The sequence below is a fragment of the Pleurodeles waltl genome, chromosome 6 (genome assembly GCF_031143425.1).
Source record: "Pleurodeles waltl isolate 20211129_DDA chromosome 6, aPleWal1.hap1.20221129, whole genome shotgun sequence".
Classification (NCBI taxonomy): domain Eukaryota; kingdom Metazoa; phylum Chordata; class Amphibia; order Caudata; family Salamandridae; genus Pleurodeles; species Pleurodeles waltl.
The window spans coordinates 709,263,958-709,291,472 of record NC_090445.1 but is presented as its reverse complement, the minus strand read 5'-3'; the positions used below and the strand labels follow the sequence as shown (position 1 = coordinate 709,291,472).

Genomic DNA, 27,515 nt, shown 5'->3' with positions numbered 1-27,515 from the left:
ACACAACTAGAAATTTGCTCTAAAGGAAGACAGTTGGGAACGATTAGTTCTGACATGTAGAGCTAGGAATTCCACAGGGGTCTGGGAGATAATTAAAAGTAAGCATGCTTTTCTCTATTCATCAGATGGCAGTGGGACTAACATCAAACCTGAGAAACAGGTAGCTCATTTTAAACTACTTTATTAATTTCCACCAGAGTTCAGGGCACCACCCGATAGTGTGCATCCCCAGTTTCCATTGAACATTGATTTTGAGCTCTCTGAAATTATTCAATTTATTGAAGCCAACCCAATTAATAAGGCCCCGGGATGGATAGGCTCCCCATGAATTTTGGGCTTTCCTCATTACTAATGTTCTTAAAGCTGCCACTTGCAACACAATCCCTGAGTGATGGAAGCGTACAACAATTGTCCTGGTTTTTATGAAAGGCAATAGACAGGAGCAGAGTTGCTACAGACCTATACTCCACCGTGAAGATCGTGGGAGGGCCATTCTTAATCGAATCGAGGATTAGGAGCAGGAGAATAATGTCCTTTGCCCGGTGCAGTATTGCTTCAGGGAAGGCCTGGGGACTTTAGGTCAATGTGTAAACCTTCATGTACTAATAGATAAGTATGCAGCAGCCAGAAAGGGGTTTTCTACATGGCTTTCATGGACCTAAGCAGTAATTTTGTTAGGATCACCCAGTCTAAGCTCTAGGACATTTTAAATGATATGAATTTGCACACACCCCGGTGAATTTTGTAGGTGCACTACACATTGGGGTTAGTGCCTCAGTTAGATATGGCACCACAGGAGAGTGTGCTGAACCATTTGCACTCTCGCGAGGTGTCCAACAAGTTTGCGTCTTGGCCCCAATTTTGTTTTTATTGTAGATCAACAATCTTAATTCCTTTTTTAATCACTAATGGAAAGGCCATGCTCATAGTGAAATCTGTATCCATTCTGTCTCACAGGTGCACAAATGATGTGGTTTTGCTCTCCTGTACCTCCAGTCACCTTAGGGGGATCATAGATGACTTTGTGAGGTTCATGGATAGCCTAGACCTCAGCACCAGTATCTCACAGAACCATTTGATAGTGTGTGGCCGGCACTTTAGTAACATGAGTATGATCATTATCAAGGATAATCCCACTGGGAGGGTTAGTGAGTTCTCATATCTAGATATTACTTTTGATGCATGTAACAGTTGGGCACCTTGCCTTTCCAATCGCTGTTTGTGATTTAACCAAGCTTGTAGGGCCCTATTTACGTTTTCCTTTTGGTTACTGTGATAGCTCTAGTTTAGAGCTTGAGGAGAATCATTTTTGCAGAAGGCTGTTGGGAGTGTCCATGGGTACACATAATTTCTTTATGCATGTAGAGTTGAATCTACCCTTTGTAGAGGATATAATCAGGTTCACCTCTATGATCCTGTGGCTTGCGGTATGGAGCAATGAATTTACATCTTTCAATCGTGAGGGGATTGAGAGTTGTCTCAACTGTGAGAAGGATCATACACTCCAGTGGCTTGCCCATGTCAAATGTTGGACACCTCCATGGGCAGATCTGAATGGTATTCTTCTCCACAGGCAATGGATAGGAGAGGGCGGGCCAACATTAGAGCAGAATATGTTCTTCATGTCAATTAAGCTAGACAATGTGTGACTCTGGACAAATGTACACTCGGAGATTACGTAATTATGAAAATGACAGTCCTGCCTGAGGCATTCTTGTCATTAATGAGGAATCCGTGGGAAAAATCACTAAAAATGAAATTCTGTATTGGATCTATCAGGAGTTTTCTCTGTTATGCAGCTGGCCAGTCTGATATATCTCAAATGCAACCTTGCTTGTGTGATAGCTCTTCTCCCCAATCCCTTGAGCACTTTATTTTATTCTGTACTTATTATGCACCATTTCTTTGTCCTTAGCAGCTGCCCATTTGAAGAAACCCGAGCCACTACATGTTTGTCCTTTATTTCTTGTGAATGTTGCTTGATCCAGCAGTCTGTTTTGCTGTTGGGTGCTTTTTTTGAAAAAATGCTCTTTTATGGTGAAAGTCAGCAAACCACTTGTCTGATCCACATTTACTATTAAATTTATTTTTGAGTTAATTTATTTAAAAACATTTGTTCACATGTTTCTGCTCCCTCTTCTTTACTTTGATGTCACTATTGTGTATGGCTTTGTACTGTATATTTTGACTTTTATTTTTGATTAATTTGTGTTTCATCCTTTTATGACTATTTATAATAATTGAATAAAGGGTGACTTGAATTATAAAAACCTTAGCTCATCCCTCAGTGGTTGTGGCTCTGAGCAGTCCAGCTTTATAAAAAGAACAAATGTAAAACATTAGGAAGTATTAAAATAGTTGAATAAGCAAGAAACAAGTTTCAATAAATATCCCACATCAATTAATACAAATAGATTGCATTTCTAGTTTTAGAATGAGAGTTCAGTAACAAAAGTCCACTGGTGGGTTTTGGAGATTAGAATTTTTAAAGGAACAGTAAATCACTGCTTTTTCACACAATGCAATACATCATTGTAATGGACCATACTGCAAACTCTGTAAAACGTATCTAAAGTTATAAACTACTACTCCACCCACTTTGTGCCACCACTCCAGCCGGAGCGAGTCAAAGAGGCCAAAGAGGCCAAAGAGGCCTACTTGGACAGTTACCTTGCAGTCAAAGAAGTTGTCAGTCCAGTTTCAGGCTCTATGGGTGAACCGTCATAGAGTTTAATATGGTGGGGCTGATGCAAGGATAAAGGATGCTGATGATGCTGATCCAGTGAAGGGCTTCTTCCTGGAGCTACTCGGTCACGGTGGGGCAAATTTGGTTGCAGGAGTCAATGTCCCTCGACATCCAGTTGAAATCCACCCAAAAAACAGTTGGCACTTGTTTCCTGCTCCAGATTTATAGCAGAACATGTGGTTCCTTCTAACTTTGGTGGTAACTTTCATACTGAGTCACCAAAGTGCACTCCGACTCCCCTGGTCCAACTGACTCGGTGGAACTTTTGAGTTTCTGCTCGAGGTTGCCCAGGCTGCACGTTGGCAGTCAGGCGTTCTTAGGTACCAACTCTCCAAGGCAAGCTTCTTCTGTTTTTGTTCTCTTATAGCTGTATTAGTCAGTCAGTCAAAGGACTTTTGGAGTCACCTCTTCTGTCTGCGGCTCAGGGATGACTTTTCCTTGAGCAGGGTCCCACATGCATAGTCTTCTGTTTGCTAGCCCAAGGAGCAGCAGATACAGTCCACTCTTGGTGAGGCTAATCTTTGCCGGGTCCAGGGTACAGCAGGGCAGGCATTCTTTGATCCATTCTTCAGTACAGATGTGATTGGAGATCTAGATGCCATTGTTATGCTGTTAGTGCCCTCAGGGTTTGTATGGATGTACAAACTACTAGCCAATGGGCTACCAGGCCTCCTTTCATCTTAGTGATGATTTTCTGTGAAGTGTGGCATGCAGTACTAAAAAGGCTAATTTCCCCAGACCAGTACACTGGGTAGGTGTGAAGGGTGAATCAGGCCAATGGCAGGACTTTTTCCACCCCATGGCCCTGGAGTGGGGTGAGGATGTGACACAGAGGATGGTCATAATTAGTTCCTGGTACCCATAGAGTGCATTCTGGGCAATGATTTGCTCCTGGTGTCAAGGGAACTGAGAGGGGTGGCTGCCCAAGGTGCCCTGACGGTTCAGTTTTCTGGGAGTACCCTTCCCAGGCCTAAGGTACAGGAGCAGAGCTGGAGAGGCGGGTTGAGGGAGGACTCACCCCTGTCCCCTGTTCAGCCTCAGGGTAAAGACCCTGGGGTGAGGGACCAGTCTCAGGATACGACTCCTGAACTGATGGGAGGTAGAGTGGATGAAGGGTGCAAATCACCCAGAGCTACTGCTCCCCACTCTGAGAAAACTCCGAGGTCAGACAACTGTGGATGAGCTGGTGCCTGGATCATGACATTGTTAGATGTCAGTGGCCTCTGTTGGTTGGCGTCCGTATGAGCAGAGTTTTCCTTAGGTTGAGGACAGAAGTCTGATCAAAGGGGTGGAATGGACCACATCACTATGTTGGCCATGGTGGTACTATCTGCCTACTAGGATGCATATGTGAGCAAGTTAAAGTTAAGTGCTGCACAGATGGGGTCGACAGATGAGGAGATGGGCTCCCTATGGGTCATTTCGGGGTTCAAGAATCACTACATTGTGGTCATTGTTTCAAATGGTAGACATCCAATCCCTATCCCAGATTATATCCCCAAATTCCCCCTTCAGGCTGATGACCTCATTACAGCAAACCTGCTAAAATCTTATGCCCCTACATAGATTCTTTAATTCTCAAAATTAACTTCTCTCTAAAAGAAGACACATTCAGTTCATCACTACAATAAAGATACAAAACACATGTACAGAAAATAAACCTATCACCCATTGAATTAAAGAACCTGTGATTGGCATTTAAACAAGCTTTCTGAGGACAAATTATACAAAAAGCAGTCTAAATTGAGCTTTAGACTCACGTAGCCAATTATGATCTCCTGAACGCTTTCTAATGTGGATTCCAGACAAAATGCTGAACGAAACCTGAAACTCTTTACATTTTGAATGCTATTTTGCATACACTGGATGACAAGAAGACCTGCCTATTAGATGTGTTTAACATTAGGGGTGGGCGAAGCTCATGGAGTTTCACCCCCTGGAATTCCGTGGAGTTACATGAAAACTTTGTGCATGGAGTTCTGTGATTGGGTGGCAATCAGCAAGTCATGCTACTCATGCTGATTTTTAGCACTGGGAGCTTGTTCTGTTCTGAAAAATCAGTGCGAACAGCACCATGCGACACTCCAGAGGTGGCTTCTCAAATTGCTTTTGCTGCCACTTGCATAGATTTTCTACCGAAGAGGCAGCTTTTACACTGCAAACAGTCATGACCGCCTGCGACCATTCACAGTGAGAAAATATCATCAGGAGACCCCCTAGCTGACCCATAGCACCCGAAAATCATGCTAAGGAATGCCAATTGTCTCTTGTACTTGGTTGGTGAGCCATGCATGAGAAAAAAACTCTGCCACAGCGCATTTGGCCGAAACTCCATGTTACAATCGTAATGTGGAGTGGCCAAAATTTTAGCTGAATGGATTTATCACCCACTCCTATCTAACTTCCTGTCTGCCTTCAGAATAATTAACTATTAGAGGCTACCCAATATCCTTTCCTTTAGGATTTAGGTAGAAGGGCCAGTCCTGAGATTGCTCTCTAAAATGGCAACTGCCTCAGGGCTCAGTCCCATCTTCCTCTCTATTCAGTTTCTGAATGGAAACACTGTTTCTGATACCAGTAGTAACAAGCATTGGCTTAGCCAATAGGTCTCGCCTTTGGGACTATATAAGTATTCGCCATGCCACTGGGATATCCATCATGCTCCTGGTTTCACATTGAGGTATCAAAGCTACTGTGGTCCTCTTCACCACATATCTGGGGTTCACTGTAGCAGGTCTCCAAATTTAGTAAACTGCATTTTTCTAACTGCTTCTACTTAGAAATCTTAACCCACCTACAACCCTTACACTGTACAACAGTTTTACCGATCCAGCTTTTCTGACTCCAAGACAGAAGTAACAGTTTTCTAGTTGGCTGTCTCAAAATGTAAAGAATGATGTATTTTAGGAGCGAAAACAGCAGTTATGGCTGCCAGCCTTGCCATGAGGCTTATATGAACATGTGAAGAATTCCTTTGTAAACTATGTGGTGTTTTCTAAAAAGCATTGCAAACGACACACGCTTCAAAAAATACAAAGATTACATTGTTAGAAACAAAGTTAGTGTTGCGGGAAACAAATTTAACCAAAACTCACTTTTAATGATACATTTCTTTCATAAACATATTTTTAGAGACGATTCTTTTGCAAACTAAGCTTTACAAACTTTTTCAAAACTTTGCAGGTCAAAACATATTTTGCCCCTACTGCTTGTCACACAGAAGTGTGTTTATGTAAAATTTCATAAAGGATTCAATTTGTCTTACTTGTCAATGGCATACATTAGTAACACAGAGCGCCTCCCTTTAGATGTATATATCACAGCGATTCCCCTAGAAGTATTTGCCATCTTTCAATGCCTGTTTACCGCTTTCGCGTATCGTATGATAATAAATTGTAATCTTAGCTATGCTAAAAGGCAGGAAGACAAAGAAAAGCAGTGGGATCCCTCACGTATGTATGGGAATCTCAAAGGAAGGTTGGGGGAGCGGATGTTAGAGTAAAAAAGAAAACAATAGTGAAATGCATTACAGTAAAGGCTGGAGTTCTCCAAATGTGTAGACACACAAGAAGTTATTTCCAAGAGATAGACAGGAGACTGAAATGGGAGAATCTGACAGTCAAAAGGCTTATCATATAAAGGTGCCCTAAATATCTAAACAATACATTATTAAAAAGATATGTAATATATCCTACAAAGGGAGGGAGAGCCGGTAGGGGTCCCGAGAGCTTTGAGTGAGGGATTACCACTTAAAGAAGGTTGTCATTCTTTTCTTTAAGTTAAACTCTGCTTTCTCTTTATATTTTATATGAACGACTGCAACCAAAGGAAACTCAACTGGGGGAGTAGGTAAGGCACACCTTTTCTAGGGGTTGGGACTCATTTTTACACGGTTTAACCTTTTTTTGTCTATAATTTCCTTGTTAGTGATGGTTATCCTTTTTGCTATGTATGGTTCTGCTTTATATGTTATATGATTATTATGTTTATGACAGACTTACCTTTCCTTTATGATTATCCTTTTTCCCCACACATATGTCTTTCATTTTTACCTTGTAAGTTCATGCTTTTTGTAATAATATTTTCTGTATGTGTATGATTATCCTTTTCATTTTATAAGACTTGACTTTTTTCTCTTGTCTAATTACTCTTTCTATGATTATCCTTTGAATATTATATTCTTTTTATCACGCATGATTTTTCTTCATATAGTTTATGATAATTTTTTAGGTCTCAGTTGCCTTTTTATTCTTAAGGGATTGTAAACATATCAAATAAAAAGCTGTCTTTGATTAACTTAGTTTCAGTACAAAAAAAATACAATTAAATTATTGTGCATCATAATGAAATACAGGTTCCTTTTTTGTATTATACATTTTCCTATTGCAAGAGACAATTTAAACACAAAAACTAAATAGGTTGACCTAGATTAAGAAGATTCAATTGTGTGAATAGGAGTGACACATATATCTAATGGTAGAATTAGTGAATCACTGGATGAATGAATGAATGATTTGTCATGTCTCACTCTTTTAAATATTCTATTCTCTTATTATTTGTCACAATAAGTTGTGCTGATTTTCTGAGATTCACGTTTCTCCGGATGATTTTTCCTGTTGAAAACAACAGTTTGCAGGTCTCCTCCAGGCCCCATAAGTTTCTGAACACTTAAAACTGAGTTCCATTTTTAGGTCGAGCATTCGAGACCTCCTGTATATACTTTAGTATATACTTCTTTGAGGGCTCTCTGCTTTTTCATTGGTTTGTTTCAGGGTCCTTAAAAAGTCCTTGCTTGCTAGTGGTCAATCCTTGCTCTTTGTCCCACCTTTTGCACAGTTGTACACTTCCCTGGAGCATGGCCCTAGTACTTGTACCCTTCCACTTGTGCCAATGTAGCATGTTCTTGGGGACTACTTTTTTCGGAGGCTAATAGCATTTCACCAGAGTGCTGGATGTTTCCAGTGGCTCCAGTCTGTTTTTTAACAAGGCTCTAAATCACGTTCTTCTCTTGTTACATGTGCTGTGCATTTAAAGACCGAGGTCAAATGTTAGATGCTATTTTATGAGGGCGCCTATTCCTGACCCCTGCCTCCCCGGTGCAAAGACAATAGATTTTCTTACGCACTGCCGATGTGTAGAGATAATCGCTACAGTTACAATATTAAAAGTATATTCCCCCAATTCAAAATGGCCACCACATGTCATGCGCAATGACGTTATTTATGTCATGACGAGGCCGCCTCACAGCCCAGCTGTCATTACCTTTCTTATTCATCAAGTGTTTCTTTTGAAGTGCTAAGGCCTTGAACATTAGCCAATCAGCACACACTTCCTAGCGTCTCAAATTCTTTGCGGGATCCTGACCTGGCACATTGACAGGCGTCTAATTTATACCAATCGCGGCATCCTGCGTTTGTTGTGTGCATATATGACTACTTCTATTAGAAATGTGCTTAACCTTTTAGGTATGGCGCGCCTTTCCACAACTACGGAGAGCCAACGCTGAGATTCAAACCATGTGAAATGTGCTTTCAATCTAATCTCACCAGAAGGGTGCAGTGCATCTGGGCTGCTTCCACACCAATTTACCCTCCAATATGACAGAACTAACAACGCCTGCGAGCACAGCCACTGCCCTGGCGATTCACGGCACTCCTGATAAGGCAACAGCTCATATCCGTGATTAATAAGGGTTTCTTCTCTCCTGGCTTAAAATTGCCTATAATCACCTTCAGTTAGAAGTACAACTGCTCTGAAAGTGCCGACCGAGAGCTGCTCAAGGAGACCTCGCCGCCACTAGATCAGGGCATGTGCGAAAGTGGGAGATGCTAAATATAACTTGTCACTAGGCAGATTTTCAAGAGTAGTTAACAGAAAGGTAGGACAGAGCACATGGTGAGCACATGGCAGCATGTGGCAGAGAAAATGGCTGCCATGAATACAAAATGGATTCCGCGAAATGTTCACAATAGTTGCTAAATACAAGATGTCTTCTGCTAATGCTTACTCTAATCGCTGCTAAACTACAACACCAGGGCTTACATCAAGCTCCTCATGCCAGCTCATCTAAAGGCTGATCCGCTCTGGCGCATGGGGTGCGTGAAGGAAGACATAGGCACTGCAGCTGCAGGCACCGATGACCCCTAAATGAAGTTTGCCGTCCACCACAGGTCTTGAGCACCCTCACCATGCAGCCAGGGACAGCCAGGGACAGATCGGCTGAGTCTTCACGTGAACAGATCAGAAGGAATGAGTTTGGGACAGGTTTCCTCAATAAAGATACAGGGGGTAATTTCCTTTTGGAGAAAGTACCTGTCAAGACTCAGACCTAACTAAACAGGGCAGGCACAAAAACAAAACATCTTCAAGGCATTGGTACTCTAAGACAAAAACATTACAAGAAGTCGAGCACATAGTGGAACATACCAATTACAGGTTAAGGGGTGATGGTGGCGAAAAGATTAAAACATTGAAGGCTTTTTGACAAATGTGCCCTTATTGGCTAAATTGGTAACTGCTACTGCAGTTTATTCAAGACTAATATGGAGAAGCGGTAATGAGAACAGAAATAGATTCTCCTCGGACAGAGCTGCTTTCACAAGCAATGTAAGTAATTCCTAGATGATTGACTCATACACTAAACACTGGATCAGGCCACTGAAGTTCCCCTCTTGTTCCGATGCCACATCAGTTTTAGAGTTGTTTTTAGGTCAGGTGTAGAAGCACACGACTTGGCATATTAACCATGTGCTCTACCTTAATATGAGTCCAAGCTTCCACTAGACAAAAGTACGTTCTCTCTCCAGAAAGAACATTAATCTCCAGAGGTATTTTGATATTTTTACATTATAAGCACTATGGGATGTTTTGTGCAGCAGGCATATTAACCCTCCACCCTACCTTAAAATGAGTCCAAGCTTCCACTAGATAAAACTATGTTAAAGCTACGTTCTTTACACATTCTTCGCAGCACTACCTTATTATGAGCCCAACCTTCCACTAGACGAAAGTATGTTCTCGCTCCAGAAAGAACATTAATTGGCAGAGTTACTTTGACATTTTTAGATTATATGCACTTAGTAATTTGCCTATTACACGTTCTTTGCAGCAGATACATTAACCCTCTGTGCTACCGTATAAAGAATCTCAGCTTTCACTAGACAAATGTACGTTCACTCTCCAGAAAGAACATTAATCTCCAGAGGTATTTTGATATTTTTACATTATAAGCACTATGGGATGTTTTGTGCAGCAGGCATATTAACCCTCCACCCTACCTTAAAATGAGTCCAAGCTTCCACTAGATAAAACTATGTTAAAGCTACGTTCTTTACACATTCTTCGCAGCACTACCTTATTATGAGCCCAACCTTCCACTAGACGAAAGTATGTTCTCGCTCCAGAAAGAACATTAATTGGCAGAGTTACTTTGACATTTTTAGATTATATGCACTTAGTAATTTGCCTATTACACGTTCTTTGCAGCAGATACATTAACCCTCTGTGCTACCGTATAATGAATCTCAGCTTTCACTAGACAAATGTACGTTCACTCTCCAGAAAGAACATTAATCGCCAGAGTTATTTTGACATTTTTACTTTCAATGCACTCTAAACAAAAATGTCACAAATGGGGAAAAAAACAGCTGTAACAGTGAGCTGAAGGGGCCGGGAGTAGCTGGACATGGAATATATAGGCCCAATATTGCTTTAACATTTCTTTGCCTCAGTATATATTGCTTTAACAAGTTGGAAACCAGCCCTTGGAGTGGTACTCGTAGAGTTGTCCAGCTCCCTTGTTCAATGTGTGATTCTCTCATTTAGTTTATATTTCTGCTTTGCATTCTGGGGCTCGTAGTTTTATTTTTATAATGTGATAGAAGCTGGAAACCAGCACTTGGAGTAGTATTCATAGAGTTGTCCAGCTCCCTAGTTCAATTTGTGATTCACACATTTAGTTTATGTTTCTGCTTTGCATTCTGGGACTTGTAGTTTTATTTTTATAACGTGATACAAGCTGAAAATACAAAGCAGAAACCTCACTAGATGAACTACACACGTCGTGTGTCTTCCTATATTTATAAAACTAACCTCAAGGAGAGCTTACAGTTGATTATGCTGTGCAGTGATCAATATTTGATAACTAATATTTCAGTTCAAGACCATCTGAGGATAATTAATATCATGTGAGATGGCTCTCCTCAAGCATGTGAAAAATCATGGGCGTTTTGTTCGACTTCCCAGACTGCAGTAAATGGACAGTGATTCAGTAAGCATGCATTCTTAGAGCGCAAATATTTATTCTTTGTCCTGCAGGCAATGTTGCCTGTGCCAACTGCCACGAAAATATGTTTTGCACCTGGAAGTAGTTTGTCTTTTAAGGGCCTTGCTTAAAAAAAAATTCCAGTAGTCCTACTAGCCCTTTAGTTATATGCAGAGCCATTGTAATGGTGTGGCAGAAAGGGCCAACATATTTGGCAGGGTTGACCAATTAATGTGGCAAAAAAAGTCCAGTTATGCTTTTAAAGTGCCAATGGCTCCAACTCAAGTAAATGCGAGACCTATTGCATTGCAAATGCTTGTTTGTTTCTGTGACAGTGGTGTTTACTTTTGTTTGGAGTAAGATAAACATGCTTCTAAACCCACTCAAGGCAGGTAATACATGGGAGTGAGAATAGGCTTATTATTTGAACCTAATTGGGAATCTTCATTTGATTATAGAGCTGGTAGGACCTCGTCTGCAATTCATTCAGAGTTCAGAGCGGAATAATTCAGAATTCCATGGCACTGATGTGCAATTAATTGGCCAGGATCGCTGATTTCCTTTCTGCTGTTTTCAATACCTGGCATGAAAAAATAAAATCCAGGATTTATAAAGCATGGCAAATCATCAGTGAGGGTCTCAAGGCGCTGAATTGTATGCAATAGGGAGATTAAGTGATTTGCCCAGAATCACAGGATGTTGAGCCAACACCGAAACAGGCCCCTTACTTACAAGTCACATAATTTCCCTTTATACTGTGCTCCCTCACACCAGGGCCAGCATGGGCACAATGGCGAGAAACATATAGTCCAATTCATATATACTGGATTTTAAAACGGCATACATTTCTTCGGCGCTCCTCTGCTTTCATGTACACTTTGCAAGCATTTTGATATCCTGGTCTTCCAAACAACTGGTATGTGGAGCACACACTGTAACATTTGAAGAGGTGGTGTTCAGGCTATTAGGTTGGATGGACTATTCACCTACCAATGGTATTTTAGAAATATTTCTACGTTCCTTCAATGTGGCATGCGCCCCTTAAAGAGCTGTGTACATTCAATGACACTTATTTATACTATTTTAAATACATAACTTGTATGAAAGAGAGAACTTTTGGGCACTGTCATAAAGTCACTCTAATGACTAATTACTGATGTATGTTAAAAGAGAAATATAGATGTTGAGCACATCGTGCAAATTTTCAGAACTTTCTGAGTAACGTTTTTCTTTTCCTTTTACTCCACAATCAATTACTTCTATTTTGGTTCCAGTGTGGGTAAATTATTGCCATCTAACATTTTGTGAAACTTTTATGAAATCAATGTATTGTATCTTGATGGTCAAGGCTTCAAATCATGGCAAGTTTCCCTCATCTTGATAAAGAAGGTGATAATAAGTTAGCACTACCTGTTCACTTATCACTGCATCATATCAATCAATCAATCAGTTTAAATAAAATGCAGCTACTCTCCAGTGAGGGTCTCAAGGTGCTGGTGATGGGTCTGGGCCTCATTCGAAGAGCCATGTCTTGAGGTTGTTCCTGAAGATGGTGAGTGATGGGCTTTGCGTGAGGTGCGTGGGCAGGTTGTTCCAGCTCTTAGCTGCGAGGTAGGCAAAATATCTTCCTCCATTGGTGGTTTTCCAGATGTGTGGGATGGTGGCTAGTGCCTGCTGAGCGGAGCGGAGGGGTCTGGCGGTGTTATGGAATGAAAAGCGATGGTTCAGGTAGGCTGGTCCAATGTTGTGAAAGGCCTTGTAGGTGTGGGTGAGTTGTTTGAAGTTGATTCGATTCTCCACTGGTAGCTAATGGAGGATCCTCAGGTTTTGGGAGATGAGTTCCTGGCGGGGGAGGTTCAGGACGAGTCCGGCAGTGGTGTTTTGGATGATTTATAGTTTCCTGATGTTCTTTGTTGTGGTGCCAGTGAAGAGTGCATTGCGGTAGTTGAGCTTGCTTCTGACTAGGACATGGGTGATTATCTTGCGGTAGTCGACTGGGATCCATTTGAAGATTTTGCAGAGTTGGCGGAGGGTGTGCCAGCAGGAACAGGTGACTGTGTTTACCTGTCGGGTCATTGATAGGGAAGAGTCGAGGATGGTTCCTAGGTTGCAGGCATGGTCAGTCTGATTGGGCGGTAGGCTGAGCAATGTGGGCCACCAGGATTCATCTCAGGATGATTTGGAGTTTCCAAAGATGATGAGCTTGGTCTTGTCTGAGATGACCTTGAGGCAGCTCTCCCTCACCCCACATCATTCCGGTGTGACAGTTCCTCTTAGCTTTGTCCAGGTCTTCAGTGAGGGATATGATGAGTTGTGTGGCATTGGTGTATGACACAATATTCATTCCGTGCTCTCGGACCATGGCTGCAAGCGGGGCCATATAGTTGTTGAAGAGCATTGGGCTCAGGGAGGATCCCTGAAGGACTCTGCAGCTGACTTCTTTTGGTTTGGATATGAAGGGTGGGAGCCTGACTCTCTATTTTCTTCAAGTGAGGAAGGAGTGTATCCAGTGCAAGGCTTTTCTGTGGATTCCTATGTCGTGGAGTCTAGTGCCTAAGGTGCTGTGGGAGACCGGGTTGAAGGCTGCTGAGAGGCCGAGGATTTTGAGTGCTGTGGTGCGGCCGTGGTTGAGCAGTCAAGTAAACATTCTTCGTCCTCCATTCTTGCTGCAAGCATCTCAGAACAGTTATCCCCAATCCAGATGAGGAGCAGGCCATGCCAGAGGATCTACTGCATGCTTCATAAAGGTTATCATTAACAGCTGATGAGAGCATACAATCCAATTGGCTATAAGGAACCTGTCTTTGGCTGATGAGCATTTGCTAACTCATGCAGTGTTCAGTCCCACTGACTACACTATAGTTGTTCCTGGAAATCAAAGGCATGCTAGTGCAATCAGCTGGTGATGTCCCAATTTGACAGCTGTTGACAAAGCTTTGACAAGGTATTAATTACAAGGGCCTGTTCTGAATAATCCCAAAATCTCACTGTGATTTTGAGAAGTAATTCAGTGTTTTCAAAACTGTCCAAAACGGGATTCCACAAGACTAAAATGGAATTATTGTCCTGCCTAATATTTTAAGGTCACATTTCAAAGGCCATTTCCAATGAAAGTAAATTTTGTTTTGACTGCAACAGTATATCAATGATTTGTCATTCCTTCTTCTAGGCAACTCCTCTTGTGGAGGAATCCTGTCTCAGCCATCAGGGACTTTTACCAGCCCCAATTATCCATTCAGTTACCCCAACAATGTACAGTGCAACTGGCAGATAGAAGCAAACAACAACTTCTGCATCAAGGTCATTATATCCACGCTAAGGTAGGTAAAACAGAAAAGTACACTAGGAATGTTGACTTTTTAACTAATTTAACTTTAACCCATCAGCAAAAGCAAAATACCCAGTGCCTTTTTAGATAAAATACCTCAAGTCTTCTTTAGATCTGATATATAGTGCTATGAAGAAGATCAGTGGGTGGATGGATGTTTGCGATGGGAGTGCACCTTATCTCCATGAAGAGGGCAATCAAAGTGCTTTAGACATTCAGATCTTCCCCAAAAGCTGTTTGAATCGCACCATGCAATGACATAATTCAAACCTCAGCAAACGAAAGCAGATAACAGACGAAAGTGGAAGGAAGTGTTATGGATAGCAATTTGTCCCCTTTCAGCGTTCACGAACTCTAGGACTTGAACTACGTTTATAATCTAGAATGTCCTATGTAGAATCTCCAGCGTTCTAAATAGAATAAGGCAAATGAGTCTGTCGACTACCTCTTCAACATTTGGTACCGTTAAGATATTTGAATCAACTGTCAAATTGTATTAGACGCCTGTTTCTGCAGTTTATGTGGTTTGCTTTATTGCCATGCATTGTTTGTCGACCACTCACCTGATGGAAAGACCTCAGCTGGTGTGGTTTGTCACTCAGGATGTAAGAACATACATACTATATCCCTCCCCACGCTTATCAGGGAGTTTGTACACTATCGGGGTCTCCTCCAATGGTGGTTCTCTGTATGTCTGGATTTCACAACATAACCTCAGGATGTGAAACTCTTGCTTTGTTCACTAGCATGTTCCTAACATCTACCTTCCTTATAGCCTAAATCCCTGCAACCAAAGCAGGGCTGACCCTCTCATTCAAACACTGTTTTGTACCAAGAGAATTTTAGCAATATACACAGAGTCTCGCAATATTGGCTCCAGTTATTTAGTTTCATTAATTATCTGTGGCTAAATAGCTCTTACAATTTTATTGATAGCCCTTTATGCATAAGTTCTGAATGCATCTATAGTATCCAGGTCTTGGGCCTTTTATTGGCCATCAGTTTCTTGCAGCAGTGATGATCTCCCGCACATGATGCACCGCCCCATCGATGCCCCCACTCCTATCATACTCGCCTTGTTAGTACCCCGAGGTGATAGACCAACTGCCAGCTTCAATTGCCTAATAAGAGAAGCTTTGACAAAGCCAAACAATCTGGCTGCTATTTTGTATCCAAATCCTTGCATTTTAATATATTACTGGAGAAGGAATCACCATCTATAGACTTACACATGTTGTGTTTTTTTAATAACAAAAGAAAATTGTGTTGTTAAATGTCTTTTATAGACCTTGCAAATACAACTTTTTTTTTAATTAGAGGTATGCATATAAATTGAGTAAAAAGTAAGCATAAATGATAAAATACGTAAACATTATGTGGACATTGGAGTTTTGAATATTAAATGCTGTTGAATGTTATTTTCCATAGGGTTGGAGGTAGAGTGTTAATGTGCGTGTCTATGAGCAAATTCCTTCTTTAATTTAAAGTGGAATTAATATGTTGAAGTGGATGCAGGTAGTTATCTAAGTACAACTTGCATGTGAGTCTTTCTGGACACAAGAAATCTTGTAACCCTGTTACTCTCTCAATGTGTCCTTCATTGTTCATTCACTTTACAAAACTCGGCAGTGAGATATGTGAACAAGCTGGGGGGACCTCGATCCAAACGTTTAGCAGATTTAGCGAAAATGTTTTGGGAATATTGCTTACTGAGGGGTCTGAGAGTCCAAGCGAAACACATTCCTGGTTTAAAGAAGGCAATAGCAGATTGGACTTCACATCATTTCTACGATTCAAGCGATTGGATGCTGGACCAGAGTATTTTCAAGGGAATGGAGAAACTATCAGGTCCATTTCAGGTGGATCTTTTTGCAAACAGACTAAGAGGGTCATTCTGACCCTGGCGGCCGGTGGCCGCCAGGGCCACCGACCACGGGAGCACCGCCAACAGGCTGGCGGTGCTCCAACGAGCATTCTGACCGCGGCGGTTCAGCCGCGGTCAGAAGCGGAAAGTCAGCGGTCTCCCGCTGACTTTCCGCTGCTCGTGTGAATCCTCCATGGCTGCGGAGCGCGCTCCGCAGCCATGAGGATTCTGACCCCCCCTACCGCCATCCTGTTCATGGCGGGAAAGCCGCCATGAACAGGATGGCGGTAGGGTGGGTCGCGGGCACGGCAGGGGCCCCCGTAAGAGGGCCCCGCAAAGTATTTCAGTGTCTGCCTTGCAGACACTGAAATACGCGACGGGTGCCACTGCACCCGTCGCACCTTCCCACTCCGCCGGCTCGATTACGAGCCGGCATCCTCGTGGGAAGGTCGTTTTCCCCTGGGCTGGCGGGCGGTTTTTCAGCAACCGCCCGACAGCCCAGGGGAAAATTTGTAATACCCGCCGCGGTCTTTTGACCGCGGCGCGGTATTTTGGAGGGCGGCATCCTGGCGGGCGGCCTCCGCCGCCCGCCAGGGTCATAATGAGGCCCTAAATGCCTTGCTGATGGTAAAACTAGGAAAGAGCATTATGATGTCTCCACGGAAGGAGAGGTAAAGCGATTCATTTATTAAAAATGGGCTCGGCTTGGGAAACTAGGCAGAATGATAATGCTTCAGTTGATGTTTGGGTGCACACGGTAGGGATCAGGCATGCATAATGCAGTTAAACTGTTGAACAAAGGTGTGTGGCACACGCCAATGCATTTATACAGAACAATCGAATACGTGCCTAAAGTCAAAAGTGAGTCGCGTGGCATAAATCCAACACGGTTTCCTTGAGACCGAAAACAAAACAACAATTAAGACAGTGCCTTCATCGGACAGGCGGAGCGACTTCTCTGCGAGGGGGGAAGCACTGGCTTTACAACACGGCATCCGGTGGCAGAGAAAACAAATACTGCTAACCCATAAAGAGGGAAGAACACTCTCAAGGTGGGTAAAGCGACTAAGCGTAATCACACACCCTTCTCCCTAAAAGGCAGTGCATGAGTCTGAAAGCCAAAGCGACCTCCCTGAGAGGGGGGGATGCTGGCTTAACGATGCTCATATTCAATCCTAAGCAACAACTACCAAAAGATCAAAGTAGTTGAACAATTAAAATGAAAGGAAGCGTGGGTGGCATTAAGGTGAAAGGCAAAAATAATCCCAGAGACAATATTCAAGGAAAAACATTTTATTAAAACAGACAGGTATTAAGTAGAATAATGAGATATTACTTATCCTGTGAGCAGCATCAACAAAAGAAGGAAGATGGCTACTGGTTCCTGAACCTTATACACCTTCAGAATGTTTTCAATGTTCTAATTTCTTTCTTGTTGCTGCTGTGAGCGTGCAATAAAAGGAGTTTGCATAATGTTAGCCTCCATGTCATGCCATAAAATCAAAGCCCAGTGACATTTCCACTACTTGAGATATGGCAACAGGGAACAAAGTGATGGAAGGAATGCCTTAATGAATTACAGCCACTGACAGTTACTTGGCCAAAATTGCAGACCATCGTTTTTCACCCACTATGCCACTCTGGAGAACTGCATATAAAAACAGACATTGGCAAAGCCAACAGGTCAGCCATTGGCTGCCAGCTTTTTGACAATTCTTTTTTTTGTTTTATCATGTTTTTTGCAAAACTTTATTGTTCAGGATGTTGCTGGGCCCTCAATAAATCTAAGAAAAATTTAAAAGAGTGTGTTCTGGTCTCATAAAAGTACACATTACCATAGAGCGCCCGACAATGAAGAGAACTACCTTGTGTGTGGATGTGCTCCGTGCAAAAGGGCAGCATGCATTACTCATAATAAAGTCAGTCAATTACTGAAGTGGGCTAACATTGCCCCTTGATTCATGCTGGATTGGGTGAAAGAAAAATGTGAATGACACAATAACATAATAATGGATAAAGTCTGTCTGAAAACTCTTATAAGTAACTGTTATATATACTTTTAGTAAACTCAAAAAGTCTTGGCTAACACAGATCTAAAAAAGCCATCAATCATTGAATGCTATCTTCACTTTTGAGAAAGAAGGCAAGAAAAAAGGGATGAAAGGAAGGAAAAAAGGAAGGAAGGTAGACAAACAAGGAGGGAAGGTAGACAAAAAGGAAGGATGGGAAGGAGGCAAAAAAGAAAGGAAGACAGAAAGCAAAAAAGGGAATAAGAAAAAAGAAAGAAGGCAAAATGTGAAGTATGGAGGCAAAAAAAAAGAAGCAAAACCAATCAAAAAGAAGGAATGAAGGAAAGAAAAAGGGAAAGAAGGCAAAAAACAGTTAGACGAAAAGAAAGCAGAAAGAAGGGAAAAATGAAGAAAGCAATAGACAAAGATACAAAAGGAAACAAAAAGGAAATAAGGCAAAACAAACAAAAGAGAAAGAAGGCAAAAAGAAAGGAAATAGAATGGATAAAAAGGAAGAAGGCAAAAAAGAAGAAAAGGAAGAAAGAAAAGAAAAGAAAAGAAAAGAAAAAGGATAGGCAAAAAAGAAAGAAGAAACAAAAGCAGATAAGAAGGAAAGAAAGACAGAAAAGGGGGAAGAAGGCGAAAAATAAAGGAAAGTAGGAAAAGAAAGTAAGAAAAATGGATCACAGTATAAAATATTGGAAACTAAAACACAAATTACAGCCCACCTATATTTAAATAAGGTGTCTCCAACAAACAGCTTGTGAGCTACCAGTAGCTCTCCAGCTACCTGTGAGTTGCTCTCCAGTGTGCAGCCCGTCCTACTAATACAGAAGTTTTGAATATTATATGGACACCAACATTAAAGTATTTATTCATGATGCAAATGTGTGCATTTCCAGAGCTCATATGCTGATGTTTTGATAAAGAAGGATGAATTTTCAAAATGTATTTAAAGCTATGATTTCAGTTGGAGAGATTTATCACTTATATTATTACCTTAGTGCCAGGAAGAATCGCTCTTATTTACTACCCATTACAGCCGTTTCAAATCGTTAAAGCCTTTTTTAAATTACTGCTCAAAATCCTGCCTGATGGTCTGATGTGATCAGTGCTGGCAATCCTGGTTGGGGTGGTCACCGTTAGTAGAAGCTCTGCATGATTTTTATTGAATATAAGTAGCTCTTATTACAGAAAAGGTTGGAGACCAAAACTGCTACAAGTGTGCTGCACATGAAACACAACAAAGTTTGATTTTCTTCCTGGGCAAAGTTTATTAAAGAACCATTTGTGAAACTGAGTCCAGGAACACAATATGGTATGCTGTTAAATAAAAGCAGTCCATTCCAAAAGCAATTTATGACCGCAATGGAAAGAGATAGGAGCTGATAATGCTGGACTGTGCTCACTTGAAATGTGCCCTACTATCACATCAGGCAGTACAGGCACTAAAGGGAACTAAATTACCTTGTTTGCATATGTGCTAATTGTGAATGAGCAAAATGCAGTTACTCAAAGTGAGGTTAACCAGAGGCTTGAGTAGGCTGGCCCATTGCCTCATTCTGTATACTGTGGCTGATAGAAGCAAAATGAGAATGAAATAACAACAGACCAATGGGTGAAGAAAGGCCACGGAAACCCCTTTTTAGTAAGTTTATTAAACATATTGTTTTTGGTGAAATCAATAGGTCTTGACTAACACCAGACATAAGCAGTCTTGGCACTGCTGCACCAGGAACAGTCCAGTCCAAATGGCCAGAGTAGGTCCCTGCAAGATGTGAACACACATGGCAGAGAAACACAGGTCCTTAGGGACATCAGCCAATTTCTTGACAGCCCCACTGGTGTTAGATCAGTAGTTGAATCACCTGACCTGCAACTAAAACTGCTCCATCCCTAAGGGCCAGTAAAAGGTGTCCTTGGCATGCATGTGGTTTACACTGCCACATCCATTTCTGCGGGCCAAAATTGTGGCTGACATTTTCACAGTCCTACTGTCTATAAGAAGTTGATTTAAGATGCAATTGACTTTGCCCATAGTCTACTTTCCTGTCAGTTTCTCAACTGGACTAAATCTTCCTCAGACCCTTCTTACTATTAAAAGGGCACTTGATATGTTACTAACTCTTAGCTCTATGAGCCTTTAAGAGGTATGTTTGACAAGTGGCCTACTATGTCCTAGTGCTACTGATCATGGACAGATGAGCCTGTCATGTGAATGACTCTTTTCAAACCACACACCTTATAGACGTGGGCACTTTATTGTATTGTATGATTTGATTTACTTAGAAAGTGCTCAATTTATGAGAAGAATCTATTTTCACGGCCCCAAAACAAAGAGAAAAAGGCAATACAATGGTTCATTAATGTAATTAGGGCAGCATAAAAAAGGACAAGTGAAAGAGCGGAAGCATGTCATGTAAGGGGAGTAATATTAAAACAAGCATTGGCAAAGTCAATAGATCTGTCGTTGGCTTCCAGCCTTTTAGCTTTGTCAATTCATGTTTTCGCTTGACATGATTATTGTTGGGGAAGCAGATGGGCTCTCATCAATCTAAAACAACATTGCCTAAATGCAAAAACCTTTTTGTTTTTGTTTCAAGATGCATAGCTTTCAAAGTAGTCTCTGGCACTGAAAGGATATACTTGTGTGTCGATGTGCTCCTTGTAAAAGGGCAGCATGCTGTAACTCACAGTCAAGTCATCCAGTGCAAAAGGTGGGCTGTCCCATTGCCCTATGATGCATGCTTGAGTCGATAGAAGAACAATGTGAATGATACTAGAAAGAAAGAAAGATAGATAGAGTTGTAAAGATAGCTATATAGAGTTGCAAAGATAAGACACATTCAGATAGATAAACAGGAAGGCAGACAGAAAGGTAGCTACACAGACGGATAGATAGATAGATAGATAGATAGATAGATAGATAGATAGATAGATAGATAGATAGATAGATAGATAGATAGATAGATAGATAGATAGATAGATAGATAGATAGATAGATAGATAGATCAACAGCCAGGTAGACAGATAGGCAGACATGTAGCTAGAATGACAGGTAGATAGGTAAGTAGATTGTTAATTAGATAGATAGTGTTGCAAAGCTAAAACGTAAAGGATATTGGAATAAACTGTACAACTTCAATTAGTAATAGAACATTTAGTTGCTATATAAGCACAACATACTAGATCATGGTATACTATACATACTAAATTAGTTTACAAGAATAAATGTAGTCCTCAATTATAATTATTACCAGCATGACATACAGGAGTGCAGTTCTAAATGCACTTCATTGTGTGTATAACAAATAAAGGATAACTTTAAAAAGAACAGTTTCAAATTGCCACTACGAAAGACATTTACAGCAGAATTACTAGGAAGCGGGAACTGATAAAGCTGTAATGTATCCTGTATTCACATTTTGGTAGAAGGTAAAAACCACACTATTGGCACTGACGGGAACTGCTTTATTTGTGAAGGTGCTCCCTGTGAAGCAGTCATTCAGGGAAGTTAACCAGTGGCTGAAGCAGGCTGACCCAGTGCCCCTAGGTGCTATGCTGTAGTCAGGGAAACCAAAATGTGCATGACACAACAACATACCAATGGTTGAAGAGATCTGGCTGAAAGATCGTTCAAGTACCCATATTATCCATATCATTTTAATCAAATCAAAAGATCTTTGCTAATGAGGGTGCTTTATACAATCCAGGTTACAGTTGCTATAAATAGGAAGATCTAGTGACTTTGCTATTGCTTTTTTTTAAGTCATTTGCTTGTTATGGTGCTTCTCTCCTCACAAAGTCATGAGTAGTAAATGCATTAAAGAACATTAATCTTCAACATTAAACTGTGTTCTGACAATCATTCACTACTTACACCACTTTGCCATGTTTGTGGTAAGAATCACATGCAACAGGAGGTAATCCCCCCTTGCTGCTATAAAAGCAGTGTATCCTACGCGCTCTCTTGAAGCAAGCCAAGGCCTCCTTGTGTTTCCAGCAGGATCTGACTGGCCTATAGGGTAACCATACAATGCCTCATGGGCTGGCCAGGTTGTGCGGCAGTTTTTGCCATGTTTGTGGGTCGGCTTTATGGTTTGCTGGGCCGATTTTTCCTGTTGATTTTCCTGATATTAAAACAAATATTGCCTGCCAAAAGCTCGAATCTATGCAGTCTTCCATATCTTACAAAACGCTTGTCTTTACTTTTTGATGGGGCCACTTTTATTTTGCTGCCCGGGCCTACTTTCTGTCCTAACCGGACCCCTGGTTTTCAGAGTGCTCAGTACATTCTACAATGGGTCTTTGGATCTGTACAAGACATAACATGGATGCTCGGAGGATAAGCTGATGGAAATGATGTCGACATCCAGATTTCCACAAGCAAGAGTCAATGGTTTTCCTGGCCTCTTCCCGGGCACTGGTCACACTCCTACAAGCTACAGATCTATCATATTCAAATTGTCAGCCAATAATATTTGCATGAGTGTAATTGTAACTTTCTTTTCTTTCCACAGCCTAGAAGTGTCTTCAGACTGTGTCTTTGATTCCATTTCCGTGTATGACGGGCTCTTCAGTACAGCCCCACTACTGGGGAAGATCTGCAGGGATTCACCATACAGCTTCGTGTCTACCTCCAACAGCATGAAAGTCGTGTTCAGAACTGATGCGAGCATCACACGCTCTGGGTTCCAGGCCAGCTATTATTCATACCGATGTGGCACCAATGACACATGTAAGTTCAGCCTGACGTGAAATGCTGCAGAGCAACTCTTGTCAACTATGTTCAGTTTATTATTTCATCAAAACAACTAAGCTCAATTTGTGAAAACGTAAGAACACTTGGTTTCTCCTTGAGTCTCTCTTCTATAGTAATATACCAGTTCTCTAGGAAGACATGCTGGTCAGATTTTCAGGCTATGCAAAAGTTTACGTGCTCTATATAATGTGTGTAGTGTAATCTAACTCCTGCTGAAAGGAGCTATGTGCAAATAGCAGATTTTAGATTTAAATCTCAGCAGTGGTGGATCAACAGTTTTAGGTCTTGGTAAAGAAAGCTGTAGCTCCCAATGTGGGAACTCGAAAGGGTGGGTTCTAAAAGGAATAATGCACCATTTTTCATTGCAAGTTAAATGTAGCACCATCCTTGAAAGACTGTCAAGTGATGTACGCTCTACTCACAGTGTGCACAACCCGCTTGCACCTCTGTAATTTGGTGAGGTCCTGTGCAGAAAGAGGGAGAGGAAGATATGAAGTTGGGCAGGTGTTGCAACTGGTGACCCATGCAAGGATTGTCATTCCCATGGATAATCAGTGCACACAAATTCTGAATTCTCCTGTAAGTGTACCGAGAATGTAGGCACATTTTCAAATGATTTAATGTAGTAAACTATTCAAGTACACTGTCTTAAAGGGGATTGTTCTTGAATAATCCAACACAATAGATAATCTGTTAACTCACATTATAAAGTAAAACTACAGGTTTCTTTGAAAGACTTTGGGTCTTTGGCCCACCATGGAAAGGCTGGTGGAAACACAGTGCTGGTGCCTCAGGGGGCCCCCCGCCCCAGGACCCTCGGTATGCTCACTGTCTGCTATGGCAGACAGTGTGAATTGTGAGGGTGCTGGTGTGCTACGGTATTTGTCAATACCGTAGCACTGTTCCCACCAGTCTGACTGGCAGGAATGTCATAGTCCCATGTTCCCGCCAGTCAGCCCAGCAGGAACATTGCAATACGATCGGGGGATGCTGCTGCATTATGGCAGCATCCTCCCCACGGGTTTGGTGGTCCCGCGGTGGAACCACCAAAGTTGTAATGACCCGGAAAGTCTGCACAATGAAAGTTAGAATCTCTCAGTGGGGCAAAGCAGCAAGCTATATCAGAAAAGGTCTTGCCAAAGTTGGATAGGCATTGAACAAGGTCCTTCTGAAGCCATTGACTTTGGAAGCTCTAAGTGGGAAAAGTCAAATTTCAAGCTCAGTGCTTTTGTCCCATCAGTTAGATACTTTCAGCACTTTCACCCTGTCAAGGTTCTTACCTTGCGACTTAATCTTTGAAATGGAGACTTGATTTTTCCAGTAGGACAGGGTGGTAGGCTGTATCTGAAGAGGGCTTCATTGGGTTGGATACTTTCTTGCCGAAATTAATTTGTTCCAGGTGAGATCCTCCAAGCAGGGACAACCTCTTTCTTCAGCTCAGCAAAGACTCACCTTTGATGGATTGCACTGGTGGTTGGTCCTAGTCCACCTGTAGGTGAAATGTTAGAATTTTTCTTAGTCCCAAAACTTTGAAGTGGTAAGCCCTCTTTTTCTTCGGCTCGTCACCTAATGCTTCCAGGTTTTAGTGGAGCTCTTAGGGCTTCAGGGATTGGTTGAGAAAAGGCTGTGCGCAGGGTCCTGCTAGCCCAGGAATATGTTATCCTAAAGAGGTGATTTGGTCCTTAAATTAAGCATACCATGCTTCCACTCCAAAGGCAGATCATTTTCTACCAATCCATGATTTCACAAATGTGACAACAAGTAAGAATAACATTTTGCTGGAAATCCGCATGGGTCACAGAAATGTGTCTATTTATGAGTGGCCCAGTGTTTGCTGGGATAATCATTGCACCTGATGCAATTTAACACCGCAGGGGGAAGAATTCATTGGGTTGGATGAATAACACTGAGTGCACGTTTTTCCCCAGTAACGGGGAATAACATGTGGTTTTTGTATATACCACATCAAAATCTGCTTGCCCTGGTAACTACCAGGCATTTTTGCTTTGTTAAATTCCAGTAGATTTGACCTACAAAAATTTAACAAGGTATGCAACCTCTACCTGAATCAATATGTGTCACATCACTTATAAGTCTGATCCGCAGGGATCGCAGTTATCGAGTCTCTCGTTACGAGAACCTTAAAGGACTTGAGATTTTATTGCTGATTTTGCAGTCCATATCATTAGTCTGTCACACACTCACTCATTTATTCATTAACCCAAGCACCATTTAATCCATGTATTCATTCACTCATCTACTCCTTCATATACTCACTTACTCATCGTTTAACTCAGTCTTGCATTCATCATTCTGCACAGCTACCCAATTAATGAAGACAAACTTTCTGCTAAAAAAAACATCCAGACTTGCTGTCTCTGTCAATGGTGGCTTCTGCTACCTCCAGTTCTTAAAAGACCTTGTGACTTAGAATTGATGCACACTGTGACCTTCTCTGCTCCAAGCCCACTGACAATATAAGGCATCTGTCCAATCACGGATTTCACAATGTTCCTGTCACGTTTGTGCTTCAGGATCTCTCTTCACCCTATTGAGAAGGACTTTGGCAGTGGTTACCCACTATAAAACACCTTTCCACCGAGACCTTCTTTATCTCTTTACCATTAATTGCACTGTAAAAGATGTTGTTTCTTGTGTCTGGGTGACATGCTAAAACGCCCATTTTTACCTATTTACAGTGTCTCTCACGTGTTCGGCTGACTTCATGCAAGCTGCGATCCCTATGGCCTATCTCCGGTCACTGGGTTATTCTCCAGGGGATTTGTCTTTGAACTACCCCTACTGTTTGCCTCAGGTGACACATGATTACGTGATATTCAACATCTCGTACAGCAGTTGTGGAACAGTTAAACAGGTGAGACCAGAATACTCTGTTTACATGGGAGGTGGTGAGGCGCACTGACACCTAAGGCTCCATAGTTACTGACTTTGCTGAGTGTGAAACGAGGCACCCAAAAACACGGGATGTATGGGATGACTAACGTAAATTTTCCTGAGTGCAGTGTGTCTGAGGAGTCCATGTTGTTTTACATTATCATAAATAAGCCACTTTCCTGATCTTTTGTTTCTGTGCCATGAATGTCATTCTGTGTTCAAGCTTTACTCGCAAATTCACAATTGCACAGATGGACACTTAGGGTGTGATGTATGAAAAGAATGATCGTAAAATGTCACAAGTTGTACACAGACTACCACGCTAGAAATACAATTTCTGCACTATCGTTTTTGTTGTTGAATGAGTCCTGCGGGAACGATGTTCATCCACTTGCCCTTTCTCGCTTGTGGTTGTCCCACATTACTATTACAAGGTGCATGTGAGATGGCCACCATCCAAGCAGGGTACAGGGGAATAGGAGAAGCAGTGAGAGAGAGACAGTCTGGTCATCGTTTTGTATTCTGTGCTTTTGATTTTTGTTGCGAACAGTTTATCATCGTATGCTTGCGTGAGTCAGAATTCCCGAGGATCAGAAACATTTAATGTTATCTTCAAATATTTCTTCCAAATCCCTGGATTAATTGCCTACCTGTGAGCAAGACTATCCCAAATCTTTCGCGTGCCCCTGTTGACTTTGAATGCTCCCCCTGCTAAGTTAATCGATCAACAGGAATTTTCGCAATTCTAAAAATTGCAAGATAGACGAACGGCAAATTACCTATCGCTCTCCAATCTGTAGTGTGTACAAAAAAGGTAGGAAAAATGAGGCGTACAGATCCATCCCTGATGAGATTAAAAGTAACTACTGGTAGTAATAGTTTGGAGTGGAAACATCTCATATGAAATTGCTCAGAACTGTAATTTCTGCCTTCCAAAAGTAAGAAAAGAAGGCAACAAGTCGCAAATCCACCAGAATATTAGCCTGAAACTTGAGTACTAGAGAGAGAGAACCAGACTTGAAGTAACAATAATTAAGGATTCTCAATGGACAGGCATGGAAAAAAAACTAACCACTGATATCACCAAAAGGGACCCCGGAAAACTTGCAAAAGCACTGGTCGGAAAAGCGGTAACACATTGATAACGATAAGGGCCGCCTTCCTGAATGTTCGGTTTCAAACCCTCGTCCTTTGAAGGCTGTATTTAATAAATATATATCTCGTGCAAGGAGAGAGTACCAGTGAGTGTCTGTCATCCCTACTGGACATGGTTAAACTAAGTGTGATGGGATTGATGTTGTACACAACCAAAACCAGGTGAACAAACAAAACAAGTGCTGAGCCCCACATGAATTCTGGGTAGGAAGACCGTTTCAACCGACTTTGTTTTTTTCACTACAGCACATATATTAATAGGTCACATCGCAACATCTCCCGCACATGGTGTGGCAGAACTACATCCCTACTGAATGTTAATTTGACAGGTTGCTAATTGCGACCACTTTTGATTGACTGCAAACAAAGTGATAGCGGCCTGTAAGGAACAACAGACCACATCCCTTTGACTGAATTCCCAAACAGGATTTTTTAAATAGCCTGTGTTCCTTGAAGGAACTGGTGCTGTTTTAAAAACAGAAAATCCCCTTTT

At 41.7% G+C, this 27,515-nt stretch overlaps 1 protein-coding gene across 1 annotated transcript in view; it reads left to right on the top strand.

Annotated features, from left to right (window-relative positions):
• Positions 1-27,515, top strand: part of DMBT1 (deleted in malignant brain tumors 1) — a 624,760-nt gene that overhangs the window by 529,484 nt on the left and 67,761 nt on the right. The window contains exons 69-72 of the mRNA XM_069239169.1: positions 6,575-6,595; positions 14,179-14,329; positions 22,731-22,948; positions 25,672-25,847. Coding sequence (XP_069095270.1) covers positions 6,575-6,595; positions 14,179-14,329; positions 22,731-22,948; positions 25,672-25,847 — 566 coding nt within the window. The remainder of the gene's footprint in view (positions 1-6,574; positions 6,596-14,178; positions 14,330-22,730; positions 22,949-25,671; positions 25,848-27,515) is intronic.